The sequence below is a fragment of the Brassica napus genome, chromosome A7 (assembly GCF_020379485.1).
Source record: "Brassica napus cultivar Da-Ae chromosome A7, Da-Ae, whole genome shotgun sequence".
NCBI lineage: Eukaryota > Viridiplantae > Streptophyta > Magnoliopsida > Brassicales > Brassicaceae > Brassica > Brassica napus.
Genome location: NC_063440.1, coordinates 360782 through 385881, shown reverse-complemented (window position 1 = coordinate 385881; position 25100 = coordinate 360782). Strand labels below are relative to the sequence as shown.

At 40.5% G+C, this 25100-nt stretch overlaps 1 protein-coding gene and 1 pseudogene across 1 annotated transcript; one reads left to right on the top strand and one right to left on the bottom strand.

Annotated features, from left to right (window-relative positions):
* On the bottom strand, positions 1-792 carry LOC125576690. Its single transcript, XM_048737259.1, has one exon. The coding sequence runs from the start codon at positions 790-792 to the stop codon at positions 1-3; it is 792 nt and encodes a 263-aa protein (XP_048593216.1).
* A 3439-nt stretch (positions 793-4231) lies between these two features.
* Positions 4232-6452, top strand: LOC106417037 (annotated as a pseudogene).
* Positions 6453-25100: the final 18648 nt, after the last annotated feature.

Genomic DNA, 25100 nt, shown 5'->3' with positions numbered 1-25100 from the left:
CTATGTGTTATCAAAAACCTCAAACCAACGCTGTATCAACCCGGCTAGCTTATGATCAGGTTTGTATCGAAGAGAACTGATTCGGTTCCGTATGGCCTTGTCGATGATTCGGATAGCTTGCTCTGTACTGTGATAACCTTTCTGATGTCTACGATCATTCCTCTCCTTCCACATGTAATAGATGCATGTCTGAAACAGCATTTGGACTAGTATCTTGTCCAAGCTGCTAAGAGTGTTTCTGGTAACAAATTGCAGAGTAAGACTCCAGTCGGGATTGATCCATCGCCCACACAGCCGTCCTGCAAGTCTATTCCAGACAGTGAAAGTAAAGGGACAAGCAAAAAAGATATGGTCCCTCGACTCATCCCTTTCTCCACACATCAAGCAACCTTGCTGTATGCCCCACGCCCTCATACGCACTCCAGTTGATAGTCGATCCTTTATTGCCAGCCAAACAATAAAAGAGTATCTAGGAACGCCCTGTGAAAACCAAACACTCTTGCTCCAGACCACCTTATTCTTCTTCACCCGTACTTGTTCCCAAGTTCTACTAGAAGAGAAGTGCGGTTTATATGTGTTCTCATCATGCTTCCAAAGCACCACGTCTCTACCATGTTCATCAAGTGGTACCCTTTCATTCTGGATACGGTCATGAAGTGCATGGTAATGCCTACTCCTGTGACCTCTGATGTTCCATTGCTGACCCAGAACTGCTTCACTAACTCGAGCGGTTCTCGCAACCCCAAGGTAGTACGTACCCACATCACCCGTGATATCCATGAGTCTCCCCATCTGCAACCAGTCATCATGCCAAAAAAATGCAGTGTGACCATCGTTAATCTCAAACCGGATGAATTGATAAGCCAACTCTCTCAACTTGAGAAGCTTCCTCCAGATCCAAGATCCTTTCCCATCCTCCCTTACTTCCCAAAACGAATCCTGGGAGAGGAGGTTTCTTCCCAAAAATAAATCCTCTTACTGTTTCAACTTCTTAGATTTTTTTTATCAGTTTTAAATTTATGGTTCTAAGTTATTCGACTCAAAACAAATTCTCAAAAAGAATCAAGCACTTATATAAGTCATTATGATGGCAATTTGTTTTTTTTTTCTTAGGAAGGATATGAAAGTTAATTTATGAAAGTATTATTTTCTTCCTTCTTCACTTATTCAATTTCTCACGTTTTGAGAAAATTACAAGTTTATAGGTCTTCTGTTTATAGCTTACAGATCTTTGGGAATGACCAGAGGTAAAAGTCGATACAACATTGATTTGAAAAATGGAGAAAGAGTAGAAGTCTTCACGCCACCAACGAAGATTGAAATATAGATACAAAGAACAAAAAGAAAAGAAAGAAGAAGAATATGGACTTAAGAAATTTCTATGGCCAATTCTGTTTATCTATTTATACATTTCTTTTTTCTCTATAAATTTATCCTCCTGCTTCTTTATTTTTTCTTTAATTTTTTGTTAGATTGTATTGTCACTGAAAAATAAATTTTTAATAAAAAATTATTTATCTTTTTTCTTATCAAAATACTGTATAAACGTAAAATTTATTATTATAAATAATATAACGATTATTTTTTTTTTAAAATTCGTCTCAATTTAAATTTATTTATTAATCAATAATATAATTAATTAAAATCAATTATTGTAACTGATGCTAATATAAACATCAATTATGTTAACTGTTAATATCACTTTTTACAATTGGTACATATTAAAATCATCTATAGTAACTGATGTGAATTTTTTTTGCATCAATTATTAATAAAATGATGTAAAATTATTTGCATCACCACTTTCAGAGTCATTTTTTAAGTGATGCAAAACATTTTTACATCATTTATAAGTAATGCCAAAATAGAAAATAAATGATGTTAAACAGTGTTTTTTTTAGTGATTGAACTGTAAAATATTGTTTTTTAGAGTAAAAAAGTTGTGTTGGTTTCAATTAATTATTATTTTCTTTGGTTTGTTTACACTATAAATTTTCCACTCATTCCCTCTACTTTAATTTCTTCTTATTTACTTCAACACTTACCAATCACACTCTAGAAAAAATAACAAGGAAAAATCACATTTTTAGCTAAATTAGGTATTTCAAATCAATTTATCCATCATCATGGTTATTTAAACATTTGTACAATGATCTTCTATCATTTTCTTAATCAGTATAAATGAACTTTTGATAGAATAAAAGAAGAAAATAACTTTCTGATGGATGGTGTTTCTCTAAGAACTAGATAACTAAAAACAACAATTTTTTTTTTTCTTTTTGGTGAAAACGGCCAAAAAACCTTCAAATTACACCCAAAAAAAAACCAAAATAACTTTCAAATTAAAAAAAAGCCCAAAATAACTTTCAAATTCCGTTTAAACCATTTTAATCTCCAACTTTTGAAAAAAATTCATTTTTGACCTCAATTTTTATTGATCAAAATGTTTCAGATACACAAAAGGCAATTGTTAAATCGATTAAACATTGAATTTTAAGGTATCTATAACGGCTTGATCAACAACAAAAAATGAGGCTTAAAATAATTTTATAAAGTTAAAATTAAAATGGCTCAAATTAAAAAATTCTGTTATTGTTTCGTTTTAAAATATATGAATTTTAACTTTATCTTTTGAGCAGGAAAAGTCTAATTGTGTTTTACTTAATTATTCTTTCAAAATAGGATCTTGGATCCTTAACTACAACAAGTGTGTGGGTGTGTCTCATGTAACAAATATTAACTAAAACACACTAGTTTTAAAGTTTGTGGGTGTCTCATGTAAAACAAACTTAAAGGACATAGAACTCTCTTATTATAAATAAATATGTTGGATCTAATTAGTGACTCGTATGTTACCAAGACGGCCAATGCATATATACCAAGAATTTTGGTCCGAGAAAGTCCATCTTGTTGGATGTTGTTAGAGTTCTCTACATACATCAGTGAAAGTCTTGAATTTAGATTTGAATTAACTTTACCTTTTGTTTTGCAGCTACAAGTTTAGTCTTAGATAATATAGATGCAATCGGTTTTTTAGATCATTTCACTATAAATTTGTTCTTAATTTATTATAAAAAGAATCTAAAGGTGAACTGAAAGAGAGAAAATACAAATAACTTAACTTAGTGGTTTTATTAAATAAATAACTAAGTAAAAAACAATTAGATTTTTCAAAACGAAATAAAAAACATGAACTTTAGTTTAAGCCATTTTAATCATCAACTTTAACAATTAGCCAATCTTAAACTTCAACTTCTGTTGATCAAGCTATTTTAGATACACAAAACCTCAATTATTAAATCGATTTAACATTAATTTTTCAGGTATCTAAAACGGCATGGCTAACTAAAGTTGATATTTAATATATACAATTTTAAAAAATTGAAGATTAAACTGGTTTTAACAAAAGTTAAAAATTTATTTCAACTTTTTGCCCAAGTTGATGGAATTTTTTTGGCTATTCTTTCTTAATTTTCGTTATTATTTTTAAGGAAAATTATTTTTTTAGGCCCAAAAAATTGTAATTATGTCCCATTAGGCTAATTATTATTTTTACCACGTTTGCCTCTAATGCCCTTTATTATTTTTGAAAATAAATAAATAAATAGTTTTACAATCTAAAAAATGGAAAATAGTAACTACTGATGAAATACATGAACTTGTGGTATTTTTTCAGTTCTAAAATTGTTTAAATCGTAATTTCAAATTATATTCTACATAAAGTAGAATTGGCATTCTACTAAGTAGAAAATAAAATCCACTTTCTTCATTGAATCTACTATGTTTAGAATACGTGATGTACGTAAATAATAGTACTCTAAAAATATTTAGAATACACATTCCGCACTTAACCTATCGCTCTAAAATCTATAGAAATCAGAATCTACATATTACTATAAATCTAAAACCTGTAAAAGTCGAAATCTACACATTATTATAAATCTAAAAACTTGTAGAATACGAGTTCTACATATTTACTGTAAATCTAATACATGTAGAAATCAAAATCTATACATTACTATAAATCTAAAAACCTGTAGGAACTAAGTTCTACAGATTTACTGTATTTTACGAATAAGAATAATCAGTTCTGCAAAATATGGAAAGAAAATATTTGGAAATATTTTGTTTCCATATATGAAAAAATCAATTTTTCAAAAGAAAAAAAAAAGAAAAAAATTGTTGGACATAAAGTGTAGGTTTAGATTTATTTTCTTTTTGAGAATTTTTAATGTTTTCTTTTATTTTAATTACTTTAATTATTTATTATATTTTAATATTTACTATTGGTTTGTTAATTGTAATTTCGAATTTATAATTGAATTTAAGGGAATTATTGCCATTTTGAAAATAATTAACCTAATGAAACATAAAATATGTGAAATTAGTTTATGTTTGGCCTAAAAACAATTTTTCTTTATTATTCTCATTTTATCGAAGACATGTCAACAACAGTACCAAGTTAAAGTTTCATAAAAAAAAGAAAAGGATGATTACTACTCGTAGAAGAACTCTCCTCAAGGTCATCATCCTCGGTGATAGCGGGTCTGTTTTTTTCTTTGTTTCTCTATTTATATGTATCTATGTATGTATCTGCTTCTTCATGGTGATTTAGTGATTAGATTCGTTCTGTTCGGTGTCGCTTCTTCGTGATTTAAAAAAATGTTATTGGAATTGAATTCGTTTGTAAATGGGAAGTTATGAATCAGATGTTGTTTGTTATCTTCTTCTTGTAGGCTCTTAGAGGAGACTTAGTTTCTTTAAGTGATGATACTGCTGCTAGTTAAGGTCATGTTTTATTTTCACTTGGTGGTTTCTCTAAGTAGTTTGTCTTCTTGCAAAAGAATATATTTGAATACTGACTTGACTCTTTGTACCATATTCGAAGAATGTGAAAAATTATTTATGAAAAGATCTTCACTCAGTAATCAGCAATTGAATCCACCGGACTTGTAATTTTGATGAATCAGTATCCTAAACTCTCTGTTAATTATGGTTTTCTAGAAATGGAAAGATTACATTTTTGGTCTCTATTAATTAGTATGTGCTCTTGTTTGGCTTTAACGTCAACGCCTTTGAGATATGTTAACAAGAAGTTCAGCCACCATTGGAGCCGATTTCTTGACTAAGGAATTACAGTATGAAGACCGCCTCTTCACTTTACAGGTTTGTGTTGTACCAAGTCAACTACTTTCTTTCTTTTGATTCTTCTTGGACTCGATTGAGTATGACTCCCAAGTTGCAGAGGTAAAATTAGAAACAAAGTTGAGCAGCTTCAGACTGATAATCTCTGCTGCTTCATCTTGTACCAATGGAAACTTTAGTTCTGTGGTGGGATAGTTGTGCATTTATTCCAAATTAGAATTTTTTTATAATGTTTCCTAATGTAATTACAAGAAGGTTTTCTTTTGGCATGCATGAATAGACATAGGGTTCTACCATAAAGATAGTTTACATGTTATTCTCTAATGTTTAGTAACATACTCTGTTCTAGATTAAGAATTGATCCCCAAGTACTCTATGTACTGCTCTCTTTGTTTGACCATAAGAGCTAAGGTCTTGCTTCTTCTTTTTTAATAGATTCCAAAGCCTTGGTGTAGCTTTTTATCGTGGTGCTGTTTTCTGTGTGCTTGTCTATGATGTCAATTCCGCTAAATCATTTGAAGATCTCAATAATTGGAGGGAAGAGTTTCTGATCCAGGTATGTGTGTGTATTCATGCTATCTTCCCACATGCTCCAGATGTCTTTATTCAAGTCTTGTTACTCTGATTTGCAGGCAAGTCCGTCGGATCCAGAGAACTTTCCCTTCATTGTCATCGGTAATAAAATCAATGTGGATGGTGGAAACAGTCGAGTAGTTTTAGAGAAGGAAGCTCGAGCTTGGTGTGCTTCAAAAGGAAACATTCCATACTATGAAACCTCTGCCAAAGAAGGCACCAATGTATAATACACTTTCATCTGTATCACCAAGGATGCAATGAAGAGTGGCGAAGAGGAAGAAATGTAAGTTTATATATTTTATCACACATTCTCTTTGCGGTTGATGTAATAGAGATTCTGTCTTAAAACTTGTGGTGTTTTTGGTTTGATGCTTGATTTTAGATACCTGCCGGACACAATATATGTGGGAACCAGCAATACACAGAGGTCAACAGGATGTGAATGCTAAGAAGGATTGTTTTACCTCTGCTCTCTCACCACCAGTTAGGGCTGTTAGTTGGGTTGGACCGCACCCAAATAGGCATTTATTTTTCCTGGACTCAAAGACACTCACACCCATATTTAGCCCACACCCAATAACACACAAACCCAATTTCACTCATCACCCAGTTGGACAACCCAAGCCCGCCCATTTATAAGTAAATTTTAATGTTAACCCAAATCTGTTAAACTCAATGTAAGCCCAATTTTAATATCAAATAACATCAAAATGAGATAGAAATATTCAACATTGAATTGAGTAATAAAGTTTTGAAATTTTAGACAACATTGAAAAATCTGAAAATAAATCTGATGTAAAATAATCTCAAAAGGTTGAGTTTTTTATAACTCTGTTTATGAATTCACTATATTCTAGTTTTGTGACTTTATCTACTCTCAGTTGCAGCCTGCAACAACAAAGAAAAAAGAAGATTCAACCTCAGATTCTTATACTGAATGCAACCACAATGAACAACAACATAGCCAAGAGCACTAGTGAGAAAAAGAAGAACATTGTGTTATAAATGTGAGGAAATATAACGTCAACATTATACGCACCAAATTTGACAAAAGTTACGTGAATGTAAATCATGTGGAACCCACCGTCACTGTGCACACATAGTAAATTCTACTTTTTACTTCTATATAAACGATCGATTTCGATCATTTGTAACTTGCAACTCATCTCTCTTCTCCTTCTTTATAATAAACTCTCTCTATCGTATATTTATCATATATCATTGTTAGCTCCTTTCTGCCGGTATAAAATTTCTCCCTTATTTAAATGTTTCAATGCTATAAAATTGTAAGTTATTTTATAACATGTTATCAGCACGATCACTCTGCGATTCGGTAAAATTTATATGTATCATATATACCCTACTATAATGGCCGGTATACCGCCTATATTACTATTTATTGTTTTGTAGTAATTGTTTTAATAATTATCATTTACCTATATTAATGTGGGCGGTATGTCGCCTCGTTAATAAACTTTGATTGTTATATACACTATAATAATAGGCTTGTCTGTGCTGGCTGCATAATTTATTTAATGTTATAATTTTTCTAGCACCATAATACGATTGATATTTATTTGTTTATTATATTATGGTTATTATATAAATGTTTGGTCACCTATATAAAATATTATGAAATTTACGGAATTTGATTGACTGATTATTGCAATATTTTCAGATTGATTTTCGTTCATACAATTTAATCCCAACGGTCACAAAGAAAATTTTCAACATTTTTACCTTTCTCAAACGGCTATGAACAGTATTTTCATCTATAAATATACTCACTCTTCACTCATTTACTTCATCCAAAATATTTCATCTTCTCTCAAATATTTTCAAATCGCTTCATTTCGGGTTTTCATTGCAAGAAAGATGATTCGCATATTTTTGGTTTTATGTGCAATTCTAATTTTTGCTTCTATGTACGGTCTTTTTATTGGAAAATTTTCTCTTGAAGAATTTACGCTTAATGTCGGTTTACTTTTCTATGCGCTATTATTAATATAAATAGTTCATTTTAAAATTACAAAATTCTAATAAAATTTAATATTTTGTGTTTTAGAAATATAAATGGCAAGAATTGAACATCTTCAATTTCCGGCTCTCAAAATAACTGGCGAAAACTACGTCGGATGGGTCACAAACGTGAAACCATATCTGGTCATGAAAAAGTTAACTGAAACAATTGTAATCGGTAACAAATCGCCACCTGAGCATAAGGCTGAAGCGATAATTTTCCTGAAGAAACACCTCGATGAGAACGTCACTCATGACTATGCAAGCATAGAAGACCCAGTTTAACTGTGGCAAACTTTAAAAGAAAGGTTTGATAAGCAGAGAGAAGTCAACCTCCCTTACGCTCTAGAAGAGTGGAAAAACCTGAGGTTCCAAGATTTTCAAAAGGTTGAGGAATACAATTCCGCTGTCCTGAGGATAGTTTCACTCCTGAAATACTGTGGTAACCCTGTCTCTGAGGCAGAAATGATGAATAAAACGTACAACACTTTCCACAAACAGCTCCACTTCCTGCCCAAAATTTACAAAAAATGCGGGTACACGAGATTTTCTGAATTGATGGTTGCGCTCATGTTGGCTGAAAAGAACAATGAGCTCCTGATCAAAAACCACAATTCCCGACCTACGGGAACCAAAGCATTTCCTGAAGTGAATGCTACGGCGGTAGACAAATCAGAAAGGAGAAACCAGACCAACCGAGATCGTGCCGCCGTTTCAACAGCAAACGTGGGAAAACTTACAATCCCAAATGGAAGGGATCTAACAAGTGGGTTAGATCCGAACAAGTTTCCAAGGGTAAAGAAACTCAAGAGGATATCACCCAGAAGCGTGAGACAGTGTGTTACAGATGTGGCTGTAAAGGACATTGGTCTTGTACCTGTCGTACTCCTCCACATCTCTGTAAGTTATATCAAGAGTCCACGAAAGGCAAAGATAAAGAAGTGAATCTCACTGAAAACTTTGAAGGGACATCGTACCTCGATGCCTCTGACTTCACAAATGAGCTGGACTAGATTCCTCCTGAAGAGAACCGAAATGCTTATAATAAGACTATTGAATAGTTTTCAGTATTGTCATGTATAATTATTACATTTCCTGTCTTAATTGAATAATAATGTTTTTAACCTCGACTTAATATATAATTATTGTGTGTTTTTCTATATGATTATTAAATGAATAAATTTCATGTTTCACTTTTTATTAATGTTTATGACAATTACATAAATGGATCATAATGCTCATGGAACAAAATCCAAGAAACGGATTCGTGAAATATGTATACAAGATAGTGGAACAACACACACTATTCTGAGACAAAAGAGATATTTCTCTAATATAAAACCGACAAGAATTGTCGTCAATATAATATCATGTCCTGCAGACGTGATTGAAGGAGCTGGTAAAGAAAACTTTACGTTGTGGAATGGAATAAAAATTTCCATAAATAATGCTCTATATTCTCCGAGTTCTAACATGGTTTTTTTTTAGTTTTAAAGACATATATCTTCACGGATATGATACTCAGTCTGCAACTGAGAATGGAAAGAAATACATGTATGTAACTTCTGAGAAATGTGGCAGAAAAACAAATATTGGAAAAGTTTCTAGAACTTCCTTCAGGACTACATCATACTTATATCGATAAGATCGAATCAAATCTTGTAGTAAAACGGAACCCATAAGAGTTCACATTATGGCATGATCGCCTCGGGCACCCATGCACTACAATGATGCATAAAATCATAGAAAGTTCACATGGTCATTAACTGAAAATCCAGGAGATTTCTCAAGGGAATAAAATGACATGTGTTGCATGTTCTCTAGAAAAATTGATCGTAAGGCCATCGCCAACCAAAATCGATAAAGAATCACCAAAGTTCCTTGAAAGAATTCAAGTTGATATATGTGGACCTATACACCCACCTTGTGGACCATTCCACTATTTTATGGTATTAATTGACACATACGGTAGATGGTCACACGTTTGTCTATTATCATCTTGAAATGTGGCATTTGCGAGATTTCTAACTCAGATAATCAAACTGCGAGCACAGTTTCTTGATTATACTATTAAAAGAGTTAGACTAGACAACGCTGGTGAATTCACATCCCAAGCATTCAATGACTATTGTATGGTAACGGGAATTGAAGTTGAACATTTTGTTGCTCATGTTCATCGTAAAATGGTTTGGCTGAATCTTTAATTAAGCGTCTGCAATTGATTGCAAGACCATTGATCATGAGATCAAAACTTCCAACCTCTGTATGGGGACATGCTATTTTGCATGCAGAAGCACTCATTCGGATCATACCGAGTACATACCATAAGTATTCCCCACTACAGTTGGCGTTTGGTCGAGAACCAAACATTTCCCACTTTATAATCTTTGGTTGTGTGGTATGTGTGCCTGTAGCACCACCACAACGTACAAAGATGGGACCACAAAGAAGATTGGAAATATATGTTGGTTGTGATTCTCCATCAATTGTATGATACCTAGAACCACAGACTGGTGACGTCTTTACGGCACGTTTCGCCGATTGTCATTTTGATGAGAAAGTATTCCCGGTTCTAGGAGGAGAAAACAAAAATGTAGAAAATGATATCAAATGGAGTGTACCTTCGTTACAATATCTTGATCCTCCTATTAAAAAGTCTCAACTAGAAGTTCGACGAACCATGCATTTACAGAGTATTGCTAATCAGCTATCTGATGCATTTGCAGATACCAAGACGGTAACTAAATCTCATATACCAGCAGTGAATGCTCATGCTTGTATCAAAGTATCAAATGAGCAAGGAAAGCAGACGATACACGAGAGTCTAGAACACGCTTGAAACGTGGCAGACCTGCTGGTTCTAAGAATAAAAATCCTAGAAAACAAAAGGATGCCGAGATAAAAGACACACCCAAAATAGCAGAAAGTATTTTGGAAGAAACAAATGATGAGAACACTGACAAAGTAGAGCATCATGAGTCACAAAGGAATCATGAGATTTCTATCAACTACATCCATAATAAGAAGATATGGAATAGAAATGAACAGGATGATGTTGATGATGTTTTCTAATATATTGTGTCAAGTGAAATAAAGGAAGAAATCGATGACCGAGAACCAAAATTTGTCTATGAATGTCAAAAGAGTCATGATTGGAAAGAATGGAAAGATGCAATAATATCCGAACTTGATTTGCTTAATAAACGAGAAGTATTTGGATCTATTGTACTCACACCTGCAGATGTGAGACCAGTTGGGTACAAATGGGTTTTCATTTGAAAGCGAGATGAGAAAAATGAGGTTACGAGATACAAAGCTTGTCTAGTGGCTCAAGATTTTTCTCAAAGATATGGAATCGATTATGAAGAAACCTATTCTCCAGCTATGAATGCAATCACGTTTAGATTCCTGATGAGTCTACCAGCTGATAAAAATCTAGAGATGCGTCTCATGGATGTTGTTACATCTTATCTATATGGATCATTAGATACTGATATCTGCATGAAAATTTCTGATGGATTTAAAATGCCAAAAGCATTAAGTTTCAAACCAAAAGAGTTATGTGCAATAAAATTGCAAAGATCATTATATCGGTTAAAGCAATCCGGACGTATGTGGTATAATCGTCTCAGTGATCATTTAACAAAAGAAGGATATGTGAATGATCCTATATGCCCATGTGTTTTCATCAAGAAAACAATATCCAGATTTGTAATAATCGTGGTATGTTGGGGTCAAAAACGGTTACGACGGAATTACCACCCGAAAATCCTCAGAGATCGTATTTCCGAAAGAGTTAGTAAAAGAAGGGATGTAATTTTCGTAAAAATAACCTATACGAGGTTATTTCTACGAAGGAGTATTCTTTGGGATTCAAACCGAACGATCGTCCCGCTCGGTCGCTACATAGCGACCGAGCGATCGTCCCGCTCGGTCGCTACGTAGCGACCGAGCTCGAGCCAAAGCTCGGTCGCTACGTAGCGACCGAGCGATCGTCCCACTCGGTCGCTACGTAGCGACCGAGCTCAGCCAAGCTCGGTCGCTACGTAGCGACCGAGCTCAGCCAAGCTCGGTCGCTACGTAGCGACCGAGCGATCGTCCCGCTCGGTCGCTACGTAGCGACCGAGCTCGAGCCAAAGCTCGGTCGCTACGTAGCGACCGAGCGATCGTCCCGCTCGGTCGCTACGTAGCGACCGAGCTCAGCCAAGCTCGGTCGCTACGTAGCGACCGAGCGATCGTCCCGCTCGGTCGCTACGTAGCGACCGAGCTCGAGCCAAAGCTCGGTCGCTACGTAGCGACCGAGCGATCGTCCCGCTCGGTCGCTACGTAGCGACCGAGCTCAGCCAAGCTCGGTCGCTACGTAGCGACCGAGCGATCGTCCCGCTCGGTCGCTACGTAGCGACCGAGCTCGAGCCAAAGCTCGGTCGCTACGTAGCGACCGAGCGATCGTCCCGCTCGGTCGCTACGTAGCGACCGAGCTCAGCCAAGCTCGGTCGCTACGTAGCGACCGAGCGATCGTCCCGCTCGGTCGCTACGTAGCGACCGAGCTCGAGCCAAAGCTCGGTCGCTACGTAGCGACCGAGCGATCGTCCCGCTCGGTCGCTACGTAGCGACCGAGCTCAGCCAAGCTCGGTCGCTACGTAGCGACCGAGCGATCGTCCCGCTCGGTCGCTACGTAGCGACCGAGCTCAAGCCAAAGCTCGGTCGCTACGTAGCGACCGAGCACTCGTTTCGCTCGGTCGCTACATAGCGACCGGGCTCGAGCCAAAGTTCGGTCGCTGTGTAGCGATTGAACCTTTCCGAACATCGATACGACACCAGTCCTTGCATTCTCGTCAAACCTTCGAATGCTATCTCCCGAAGACCGTAGCAAGCTCAGTCCATGTTTCCCGTTATTCTAATTCATCGATCAAACTTCGCGGATTAGAAACCGCGGAAAACTCGTAGTAAACGTGTCGAGTCGGAAGACGGCCCAAAGGGACCTAAAACACGACTCGAGGCCCATCCTACGATTTTTCTTAACCAAAGCCCGTGAACCACAGCGTGGTTCGCGCTTGGCCCACGAGGAAGGATAAATGTCAAGTTTCCGCGGATAAATACGGAAGTTTTGAAGATAATTGTGAAGATCGGGAAAAATGGAATATCTCCATTTTTATATGACGGCTTAAGGGCAGAAGAGTAAAAGCGTAAACCGACCTTGGAGCTAGTATATAAGGAGTCCTAGGCGAGGAGCAAGAGGAGAACTTTTTTGAGAAAAAACTTAGCACTTAGAGCGATTTAGGCAACTTTCCGTTTTTGTTATTTCGAGCTGCGACTCAATTAGGTTTAGCCGTCTTAGGGTTGCTAGAACTAGGAATCTCGCCGACAGCTCTCGAGCCCAGGCTTATACCTTGTTGTAACGCTCATACGCAGATTCGGAATAAGATCTACTTTGCTCTCTTTTCGATTTCTTATTTTTATCGTTGTTATTCTCGTGTTCTGATTGCTTGACGTGTGGTAATTAACAGATATCCGGGTCCTCTGGGAAACTAGGGTTTTCTTAGTTTCCTTATTTAAACGGAAATCGACAGTGCGAATTTCGGTTCCCATAGTTTGGCGCTAGAAGGAGGGGGCCTTACGGATCAATCTAACCCGCAAAAGCCACACACAGTCAGACATGTCAACCAACGACGCGGATAACGTGCAAACTCCCCTTAACGGAGGCAGCGGCACCGATCTCCACACTCCGGTAGCGGACGTATCTGCGGCCAACGCGCAAGCCAACGCCGCGACTCTCGAGGAGTTTAAAAAGATGTTCGCCACCTATGAAAAAAGGTCGGAAGAACAGGATAAGCTCGTGAATACCTTGACCAAACAGGTTGAAACCTTAACGGCAAGGACCCAAGCTATCCGTCCCCGCGGAACCACCAAAATCCGCGGGAAGAGGCTCGATTTCGCCACCCCACTCGATAGAGCAGGAGCCGCGCGGGAACGACCTTCCGGTCAAAACCCCAGCGAGAAGTCTCCCATCGAGAAGGGGAACTCTGAAAGTCTTCCGCTCCCTGCAAAGGACTCGGAGGATAACGAAGCCGAACACATTGACCTGGATCCTAGCGATGTCTCCAACGACACCGACGAGGATGTCGACAGACATCCAAGAAGGACCAGAAGCCGATCCGCTCGGGAAGGCTCCCCGTTCGAAAAACCAATGACGGAAGAAGAAGAAGTCGCCTATTGGAACGAACAAGAGGAGCTGGCCGAAAGGCAAACCGAGCTCACTCGCAGTAAGCGCCGACAGGCTCGGAAATCCACTGACGAGACATCGGATATCCGCGATCTTCGCGACTACATCACCAAGACTGCGGCAGAAGTGAGAGCCGTAAAGTCTCAAATCCATCATGCTACTAGTGCTGCCCCCGAGATCGATCGACTGCTGGAAGGAGCTCGAAAGACCCCCTTTACCAGTCGCATTTCGGACATGAGGGTGTCCGATCCGGGAAAGATCAAAGTACCGAAGTACGATGGTACGGCCGATCCGAAAGCGCACCTTCAGGCTTTCCACATCGCGATGGGAAGAGCAAGACTGAAGGACGGCGAAAAGGATGCCGGCTATTGCCGCCTGTTCGTCGAAAATCTTGAAGGAGCAGCGCTCGAATGGTTCGCACGCCTTCGTCGCAACACCATCGGGAGTTTTCGACAGCTCGCATCGGAATTCCTCAAACAGTACTCTGTATTCATAGACAGGGAAACCTCCGATGTTGATCTCTGGAGTCTCTCCCAGAGGGAAGACGAACCCCTCCGCGAGTTTATCAGTCGGTTCAAACTGATAATGTCCAGGGTCAGCGGGATAAGCGACAAAGTGGCCATCGACGCGCTGAGAAAGACGCTCTGGTACAAGTCGAAATTCAGAAAATGGATAACTCTCGACAAACCGCGAACGATCCAGGACGCCCTCCACAAAGCAACGGACTATATCATAGTGGAGGAAGAAACTAAAGTCTTATCGCAAAAACATAAGCCGGCAAGACCATCCTCGAAAGACGCAGATCCGAAGGGGAAAAAGAAGAACTCTCGTAACGACAAGTACGTCCATCACGAGGGGGAAGATCTCCAAGGGGCGCATAACTATGCGATCAGTTCGGATCAAGGCCGGACCACGGGCAACACATGGACTCGCAATCAAGGGTATGACGAAAACACCTTCTGCGAGTTCCACCAATCCCGAGGACACTCCACGACCAATTGCAAAGTCTTGGGAGCAAGACTGGCCGCGAAGCTGCTCGCTGGAGAGCTTTCGGAAGTAACTAGCGTCAAGGATCTCATCCTCGATTCTGATCGGCCTCCAAAGACGGACAGAAATCCGCCCGCCGAAAAATCTCCTCAACGAAACCAACCTGGGGATAAACGCGGTAGGAGGCCGGATGACAAAGGGAACGATAACAATCGTCGCAGAGTCAATATGATCATCGGAGGATCTCAATACTGCGGCGATACCGTGTCAGCCATCAAGGCTTACCAACGGAAGGCAGAATCAAGCGCAAATTGGCCTACATGGTCTCCTCCTCGAGACGGCCAAAATTGCTCGATCACCTTCACGGAAGAAGAAGCCGGCGGTATCGACCAACCTCACTGCGACCCGCTCGTCATAGATCTCGTCATACGAGATTTAGAAGTCGGAAGGGTACTCGTCGATACGGGAAGCACGGTCAACGTAATCTTCCGCGACACTCTCAATCGGATGAGTATCGAACTCGGAGAGGTAATTCCGACGCCAAAACCACTCACGGGTTTTTCAGGCGAAGTGTCGATGACTCTCGGATCAATCCAATTGCCAGTCATGGCCAAGGAGATCACGAAAATCGTCGAATTCGCGGTAGTCGACCATCCCGCTATCTACAACGTGATCATGGGAACCCCATGGCTCAACGCCATGCAGGCAGTTCCGTCAACTTACCACCTGGGTCTCAAGTTCCCAACGCCGAGCGGAGTCGCGGCCATCTGGGGATGCCAAAAACAGTCGCGACTATGCTTCCTCGCGGAGCATAAGTTAAGGCAAATCACGGCGTCTGCAAACGGCAAACGCGCGAAGATAGATCGATCTTCGGCCAAAAGCGCCCCGCACAAGGACGAAGTAAAATCGTCTGTCAACGCAAACGCATCGGACGTCGAAGCTCGACATAAATCCGAAGCCCACGCGACAACTCAACCGGAACATCCGGAAAATAGCGTCGACCCAGCCACGATCGACACGGTCAAGGCGGACATCGCGACACCAACCGCCGAGTAAGAACACTCGCGGCATGAAACAGAACTACGAGATGGCTTGATCCTCGAAAGGGGTACGTAGGCAGCTTGTCAAAAGACGAGTTCAGCTATCCCCCTCTCTAAAAAGGGGGGGGGAGTGGGTGCGTATACTCGTATACTCCCACAATCGCCATTATTGTAATCGAGTTTTTAGAAACATAAAAATTTTTATCAAAAACGCTTACGCTTCAGTTTACGCTCGTCTGCGGCCTCATCCGGCCCAAAAATCGTAAAGATTATCACCTTTCAAACACGCATAATCCTCGAAAATAACTGCGAGACGTCGCAAAAAGGTAAAATTCGAGGACAATGCTAAACAAATTGTCCGAACGCGACCACCAAAAACTTTACACCCCGTTCGTCGATTGGCCCCGACGAACACGCCAGCCGTCTTAAACAAACGCAATCCGATCACTCTTTTGATCTTTAAAAACGTCCAGCACAAGGACAAAAGCGCGCTACAACAAAAATCCGAAATTTTGGTTTAGCACTTCCAGTTGATTCTGAGAAGATGCTCGATTCGTACCATACAAGTCATATAAGCCGAGAACATATCGCGGACTTTAAACCGGTGCGAGTCAGGAAGAAATCGCAACAGGAAAAACGATAGCCGGCTAGTCACCGCACAAACCTTAACCGAAAGTAAACCTAGGTCTTGCCCTAAACCCAACGCTCTGGTCTCAAACATCTCAAGGCATGATATCTAAAAGATACGAGATCATAAACCATGCCTCTCCGTTCGTATCTCAATGTTCTCGAAAATCGTAAAGACAGATAAATTTTTACGAAAATCACGAACGAACCAACAGATTGAACGTCTAATTAGAACTACATACGAGACGACAACTCGTATTTACTTCAACCCTACTCAGGAAAAACTCGAAACGAAACATTTATCATATAAATAAACCGCGTAAAGCGGCAAGGGATTCAAAGCCACCAACGGCCAGTCCCGAAATACAAATACGGCCATCTTGGCCTAAACGAAATCCAAATTCAAAGGGCCACATTCGGCCGAAAACAAGGATAACTGATCCATCCCTCATAATCCAAAGTCGAAGTCCCCGGACAACGAAGCACCAAACGCATCCGCAGGACGATCCACTTCCTCGCCACCGTCGTGAAAATCGATCGGGACCTCCTCGGTATCAGGAGAAACCGGGATGGAATCCCAGAACCCTTGAATCCTCTCGTCGATCGGAGGGATAAGCGCCTCAGCGTGGGCACGGTCACTCATCCCACTCTTCATCAAGCTCATTTCCTCTTCAAACACATAGTCGTCGGCTTGCGTCCTCCAAAGACTTCCGACCGAACCACGGCACTCGCGAAAGTCGCCCACCGAGGTAAAGGCATTCTTAAGGTTCCCGTACTCAACCTGGAACTGAGATGCGCGAGTCTTCATCACCTCGACGATCTCTCTTTTGCCTTTCCTCTCCGCTCTGCGAACAGCCCGCGCATGATCACGAGTAAGCTGTGCCTCTCGCTCCAGCATCTCGCCTTGCACGCGGGCGAGATCCCGCTCCGCTTTCTCCGCCTTGAAGCGGTAGACCATGGCTTCTCTATGACCCGCCTCGATGGCCGAGCCCAGCAAGCTCAGGCCCTGCAAAATCAATGGGCGTGTTACAAATCCATACATAGGATAATCACTAAAAAATTCCCAAAAAAAAACTAACCCCATTGATGATGCGAGATCCTTCCGCAACGACTCTCGGCCTCGCCGATTCTTTCGTAGGAGGAGGAGCATCGAAACCCGATGGCAGCCCAGCAAAGAAATCATCGAAGTCCGGAATGGGGGCCTCGCTCGAACCGCTTCCGTCGCCGTAAGCAAGGTTCGGATCCCATCCTGGAAGCATAGAGTCATCCATCGAAAACTCTATGTCGCCAAGATCGACATCTTTTCCCTTCCAAGAGCTCGACTCCGGCGCAGCTGTCGGAGCTTCAACGGGACTCTGGTCGTCGGGTTCGGAGTCGCTTCCCGTATCCGCGTCCAAAGCTGGACCAGGTTGCACAAATTTCAGTGCCTTCCGAACCCTTCTCGGCGTGAAAGAAGTCCAGAAGAAGGGACCATTCCTGAGAAGATCCCTCACCGCGATAATGTCCTCAGGGAACGGAGCAAGAGGATTGATGAAGGGACGATTGTTCGGCAACCTCCGGAACAGTGGAATGCAACTCTCTTCGACGGACGCAGCGTCCAAACGAACAAAGAAAAAGAACTTCTTCCACGAGTTGAAGTTCGAAATGAACTTCTTAACCACCGACATAAATTTCCGAGGGACAAACCTATGCTTATCCGTATCCTTGACAAGTTGAAGCCTCAAAAGCGCTTCATAATGATCGACGGAAAGGGAAAGGCCATGCTCATAGCTTAGGATCAAGATCCCAATAAGGTGCTGAATGGCAAGGGGTGTCAACTGACTTATCGCGACTTCGAAGCGGTCCAACACTCGGACGAGAATTTCGGGTATGGGGAACCAGAGGCGACAACGCACTATGAACGCCTCATAACAAGTAAAGTAACCCTCCGGGGGGTTGTTAGCACATTCCCCGCGGCAGGGAACCCGGAACTCCACAACATCCGGGATGCGGTAGAACGACCGCATCGTCGCGAGAAACTCGTCAGTAGTCCTGCTTGCGTCCTTTCCCTCGACTCCACGATGGACCAGGACCGGGAATGGCTTCTCCTTGGGAGGGATCAACGAGCCGTAATGAGCAACCCACCATGCCTCGTTCTCGGCAGGATGCACCGAGTGAGGCATGAACTCCATCTTCGGAACGACGAGCTCTTCGTAAGGACTCGCGGACGAAGACCCTTTTCTCGCAATCTTTTTCTTGCTCGACATCTTAACACTTCTCTTAAGAGAATAGAGGAAAAGGGTGGAGAGAAAGATAGAAAGCTCTTTTTTTTTTAGAGATCTTAGAGAAAAACAAGAAAGTGAAAAAATTATGGAACAAGTTACCTCTCTTCTTATAAGACATGAGGATTTACTATTCAAGCTCGGACTTTCGCATATTAATTCCATCCATCACGCCTAACTTGCCAAACATGCCTAACCGCACGCTAGGATCCCCCCATGCATGATCGTATTTCCGAAAGAGTTAGTAAAAGAAGGGATGTAATTTTCGTAAAAATAACCTATACGAGGTTATTTCTACGAAGGAGTATTCTTTGGGATTCAAACCGAACGATCGTCCCGCTCGGTCGCTACATAGCGACCGAGCGATCGTCCCGCTCGGTCGCTACGTAGCGACCGAGCTCGAGCCAAAGCTCGGTCGCTACGTAGCGACCGAGCGATCGTCCCGCTCGGTCGCTACGTAGCGACCGAGCTCAGCCAAGCTCGGTCGCTACGTAGCGACCGAGCGATCGTCCCGCTCGGTCGCTACGTAGCGACCGAGCTCAGCCAAGCTCGGTCGCTACGTAGCGACCGAGCGATCGTCCCGCTCGGTCGCTACGTAGCGACCGAGCTCGAGCCAAAGCTCGGTCGCTACGTAGCGACCGAGCGACGATCGCTCGGTCGCTACGTAGCGACCGAGCTGGCCGAAGCTCGGTCGCTACGTAGCGACCGAGCGATCGTCCCGCTCGGTCGCTACGTAGCGACCGAGCTCAGCCAAGCTCGGTCGCTACGTAGCGACCGAGCGATCGTCCCGCTCGGTCGCTACGTAGCGACCGAGCTCAGCCAAGCTCGGTCGCTACGTAGCGACCGAGCGATCGTCCCGCTCGGTCGCTACGTAGCGACCGAGCTCAAGCCAAAGCTCGGTCGCTACGTAGCGACCGAGCACTCGTTTCGCTCGGTCGCTACATAGCGATCGGGCTCGAGCCAAAGTTCGGTCGCTGTGTAGCGATTGAACCTTTCCGAACATCGATACGACACCAGTCCTTGCATTCTCGTCAAACCTTCGAATGCTATCTCCCGAAGACCGTAGCAAGCTCAGTCCATGTTTCCCGTTATTCTAATTCATCGATCAAACTTCGCGGATTAGAAACCGCGGAAAACTCGTAGTAAACGTGTCGAGTCGGAAGACGGCCCAAAGGGACCTAAAACACGACTCGAGGCCCATCCTACGATTTTTCTTAACCAAAGCCCGTGAACCACAGCGTGGTTCGCGCTTGGCCCACGAGGAAGGATAAATGTCAAGTTTCCGCGGATAAATACGGAAGTTTTGAAGATAATTGTGAAGATCGGGAAAAATGGAATATCTCCATTTTTATATGACGGCTTAAGGGCAGAAGAGTAAAAGCGTAAACCGACCTTGGAGCTAGTATATAAGGAGTCCTAGGCGAGGAGCAAGAGGAGAACTTTTTTGAGAAAAACTTAGCACTTAGAGCGATTTAGGCAACTTTCCGTTTTTGTTATTTCGAGCTGCGACTCAATTAGGTTTAGCCGTCTTAGGGTTGCTAGAACTAGGAATCTCGCCGACAGCTCTCGAGCCCAGGCTTATACCTTGTTGTAACGCTCATACGCAGATTCGGAATAAGATCTACTTTGCTCTCTTTTCGATTTCTTATTTTTATCGTTGTTATTCTCGTGTTCTGATTGCTTGACGTGTGGTAATTAACAGATATCCGGGTCCTCTGGGAAACTAGGGTTTTCTTAGTTTCCTTATTTAAACGGAAATCGACAGTGCGAATTTCGGTTCCCACATGGTATATGTTGATGATCTTAACACTATCGGAACTCAAAAGGAAATACAAAAGGCATCAGACTATCTCAAAAGAGAATTTGAGATGAAAGATCTTGGACAGAAACAGTATTGACAATATAAAAACACAATCTGCTAAAGATTCTATCAGAATATCAAGTTTAACCTATGTATCAACCAGTCATAAGTAATTCACAAACGTAAACGTTCACTTACTATCGAAGCTTAAATGTAATGATCACATCTATAAATCAAGATCAGATGCTACTTCAATAAGTAAACAATGACAAGATCAGTGTGAGGTAGTGAGTTCTCTAGTATGAACATTTCAATATCTTATCCAAAAGTACAATAGACTCACTCTAAGTACAAGATAATACCTCGCGTTAAGTCTCTAGACTCTCCAGTCTCCACTCTCTTCTTCTTTCTTCTGAAGACTGCAACAACAAAGAAAAAAGAAGATTCAAGCTCAGATTCTTAAACTTAATACAACCACAAAATGATCTTCTCATCAACACCATAAACTCAAACGAATTTTACTTGCAATATTGAACGAGTAAAGTGTAGAGATCATACCTCAAGTCATGTCTATAGACTCTCCACTCTCTTCTTCTTTCTCCTTCTCTTAACCCTCTTCTTCTTTCTCCTCTTATGTCTTCTCAACAGACTCATCACCTACAAAAAACAAGATTCTTGAAGATTCTGAAGCAATTTATTATATGAACAAATTATAAGCAACACTAACCCATTTCTGGAAACCTTTTTAACCAGTTACTTGTACATACCAATGCTTGGACATTAGTAGGTAGAAGACAGCTCCGATACTTGTTAAGGACTCTACTACCAATGCTAAAAGAAGATTCTGAAGCAACAGTTGGTATGGGTATACTCAGAACCTCTCGTGCCATTGTTGCCAACTCTTTGAACCGAGCTGAGTTGTCTCTCCAGTAATGTAACACATTCAGTTTTTTGTAAGCGGCTATGTCAAGCAATGGCTCATCCAAATATATGTCGAGAGCAGAATTTCCACTGCCAACAACTTTCTGAGAAAAGAAGGCGTAGAATCCCTGAAAGCCAGGTTAAACATCACTTATATGATATCAGAAATTCATATCACTTATCAGAAATGACTACAGAGCATAACTTACCCCATAACCGGCTGGAACATCGGGTATTTCTCCTTGTGAAGTTGTTGCAGCACTACTGATTCTATGGTTTTTCTTGTAAGCTCCAAACAATTTATAGATCTTTGAACAAACATTAGCCAACCTTCTCTTACAAGTAGACTGATCCAAAACCGAGAAACAGTATTCTAACAAGTGAAATTTCAGTCTTGGATCCAAAACAGCAGCAACTGCAAGGATATCACTGTATTTTTCCCAGTATTTCTCAAACTTGAGCTTCATACACTTCACCATTTGACAAATAACATGATCAAAATAATTTGCATGAGCTCTCAACCAATACTCAATCTTCCAAATTTCGTTGAAATACAAATTTGATTTCGGGTTACAAATTTGATGTTGGGTATGAGGAATCCGAAATCAAATTTGTAATCTCAGAAAATGGCTTCAACAACTCGCATATCACTCCTGCTCTCCTCCACTCAGAATAAGAGAGAAAACTCACATAACTCGGTTTTACATTGCCAAGTTACCAAGTGCAGCTTTGAACTTGATAGCTCTAGAAAGCATAAGGAAAGTAGAATTCCAGCATGTGCTTACATCTAAGACCAGACCTTCATCACCCTCGACCTCGGTTCCCACTGTTTCAACACAGTTTTGAAACATTATTTCCCTGCTTTCTGATCCTCTAACAAACTTGACACTCTCCCTGATTTTCTGCAAATCTTCTCCAATCACTGCTAAGCCGTCTTGAACAATAAGATTAAGAATGTGTGCTGAACATCGTACATGGAAGAACTCGCCACCGCAGACCAGATCTTTGTGCATCTATCTCTTCATGATACTCTGCATGCTATCATTCGAAGAAGAGTTGTCTACAGTGAGACAGAAGACCTTTTCCAGTCCCCACTCCTTCAGCAGCTCAACCAGCTTCATAGCAATGGCTATTCCAGAATGAGGCGGAGGAAAAGCGTGAAAGCCAATATTTTAGCTTGCAAATTCCATTCAGCATCGATGTAATACGCAGTCAAGCAGAGATATCCTTCGATGGTAATAGCCCTCCAGAGACCTGTTGTCAAACAAACCCTTCCTAAGTTTCTACTTCTCACTTTAATAAATCTTCAACACATCAGAAGCTGTTGTGTTTCTGCTCCAATACTCAGTACTAGAATTAGCATAAGTAAAAGCCATTCTAATCCTCTTATACTCTACAAACTTGTAAGCAAGATCATGCTATATAATGGCCATATCTACCATCTCACGGAACACCATCATATCCACATTCCTAGAACTACTTCTAGGTGTTCCAACAGCTTTTGAACATACCTTCATATGACGAGTCAGAGTTGAGGTTCCATTTCTACGAAGATTCAAGAAGTAAACCCTTCCACAAAGGTTGCATCTGATCATAGTTGTACCATCAGACAGCTTTCTTCCAATTATAGTAAACTTTCTCCAGCACCTAGAGACTCTACGGCGTGACTGAACTTGTTTCGGTTGTGTGCCTCTGTTAGCCTCTGATATCTCTATAACTTCATGATCCTCTATATCTTCATCCATCACATCATTCTGACCATCATCGTTCAATTTTATAGCTTCCATTTTCTGAAACAAAAAAATATTTAAATGAGAGTTATCATGGTATATAAACAAGTTATGAGTCATTCAAAGAGAAATAATACATTAATACCTTGAGTCTGAAGAGAAAGCCGAGGCAAGTAGCAAGTGAAGGCAATCTGTAAAGGATACATTGAATAATATTAGCAAACTGTGAACACAGAAACATGAACACACAAAACCCACAACACATAACCAGACTGACTCAATTTAAGAAAATAAAACTTAAGTAGAATCTCAGAAACATGAACACACAAAACCCACAACACATAATCAATAATCAGTTATCATAGGCTCATAGCATTGCTACTCAGTTAACACATAAAGATACCACTCAGTTATGCAAACGAGATTCTAGAGATTCATCAATAATCAGTTATCATAGGCTCATAGCATTGCTACTCATCGATACTACTCAGTTAGAATGTTAAAGATTCATCATCATACAAAGGAGTGGTTCGAAACTTACCGAGGAGATACACAGAGAATACAAGATTCTTGCAGAGATAACGGCTATATCGAGGAGATAACTTGAGCTTCAATCTTCATACAACTCCTCGTGTTTCTGAATCCAAAACAAAACGATAAATATGAGTTTTATAATCTAAACGATTCATCATCATCATCAGAGCAAGAGTAAAAACGAGATTCATCACAGATTCACAAAACAAAAGTTAAACGAGATTCATCAGAAAAAAAAAACTAAATCAGAATGAAGCTAAACTCGAGATGGATGAAGAGATAAACCGAGATGGATTGAAGCTAAAACTCGAGAATAAGATCGAAGCTAAAACACACAACACAGAACGAGATGGATGACAAGTTAAACCGAGATCGAATCATGAAGCATACCTGAAATGCATATATCGAGAAGAAGAAGTCAGACGTAGAGAATGGAGAAATCTGGTTCAGATTAAGAGAATCAAGGCCGGAGAAGACGAATCGAGATGCAGAGATTGATTTTGATCGCAAAATCGCAGATGAATCGAATAGCAGAGACCGATCGATTCGATCGATTTTTCCCCAATATTAGAAAACCTATTTTTTTTATTTCACTGGTTAGCTCAGTGTCCAAAACGACTGGCCCAATTTGTCCATGGATAAACTTGGAGTTTAGCCCAACTAGACCATGAAATATTTGGGCTTACCCATTACCCGCGCAACACAGTCTGAATTAGGCCACACCCATGGACACCCAACCGACAGCCCTACCACCAGTTTATCGTTGAGGATTTTTACCATATTGTAAATTTGTTGTTCCGCGGTAAATTACTATAAATAAAAAGTGAAAAAACTGAATTGGACTGGTCAGTGTTTGTGGTCGTATATTGTGGATCTCTCTTTTCTCTACATTCAACGTTTTTTTTTCTTTTGAACATTGTTTACCGTTGGTGGTGTCCACGTTATTAACATTTATGAAATACACAATTGTTTTTTTTTTACTTTGTAACTTTAAGATTGACTTGTTTTTATTGATTTTGACTCTTGACACGATATCACTAACCGTTGGTGGTGTGACTGGTGTCCACGTTATTAACATTTATGAAATACACTATTGTTTTTTTACTTTGTAACTTTAAGGATGACTTATTTTGATTGATATTAGACTCTTGACACGATATCACAATATCACAATTGTATCAAATCATTACAAATCTTAAATTGAATATAATATTCTTTTATGTTTCAAGAATAGAA

What these genes read in the sequence shown, in the direction of transcription:
- LOC125576690 (XM_048737259.1), bottom strand. Translation starts at nt 792, where the DNA reads ATGGGGAGACTCATGGATATCACGGGTGATGTGGGTACGTACTACCTT.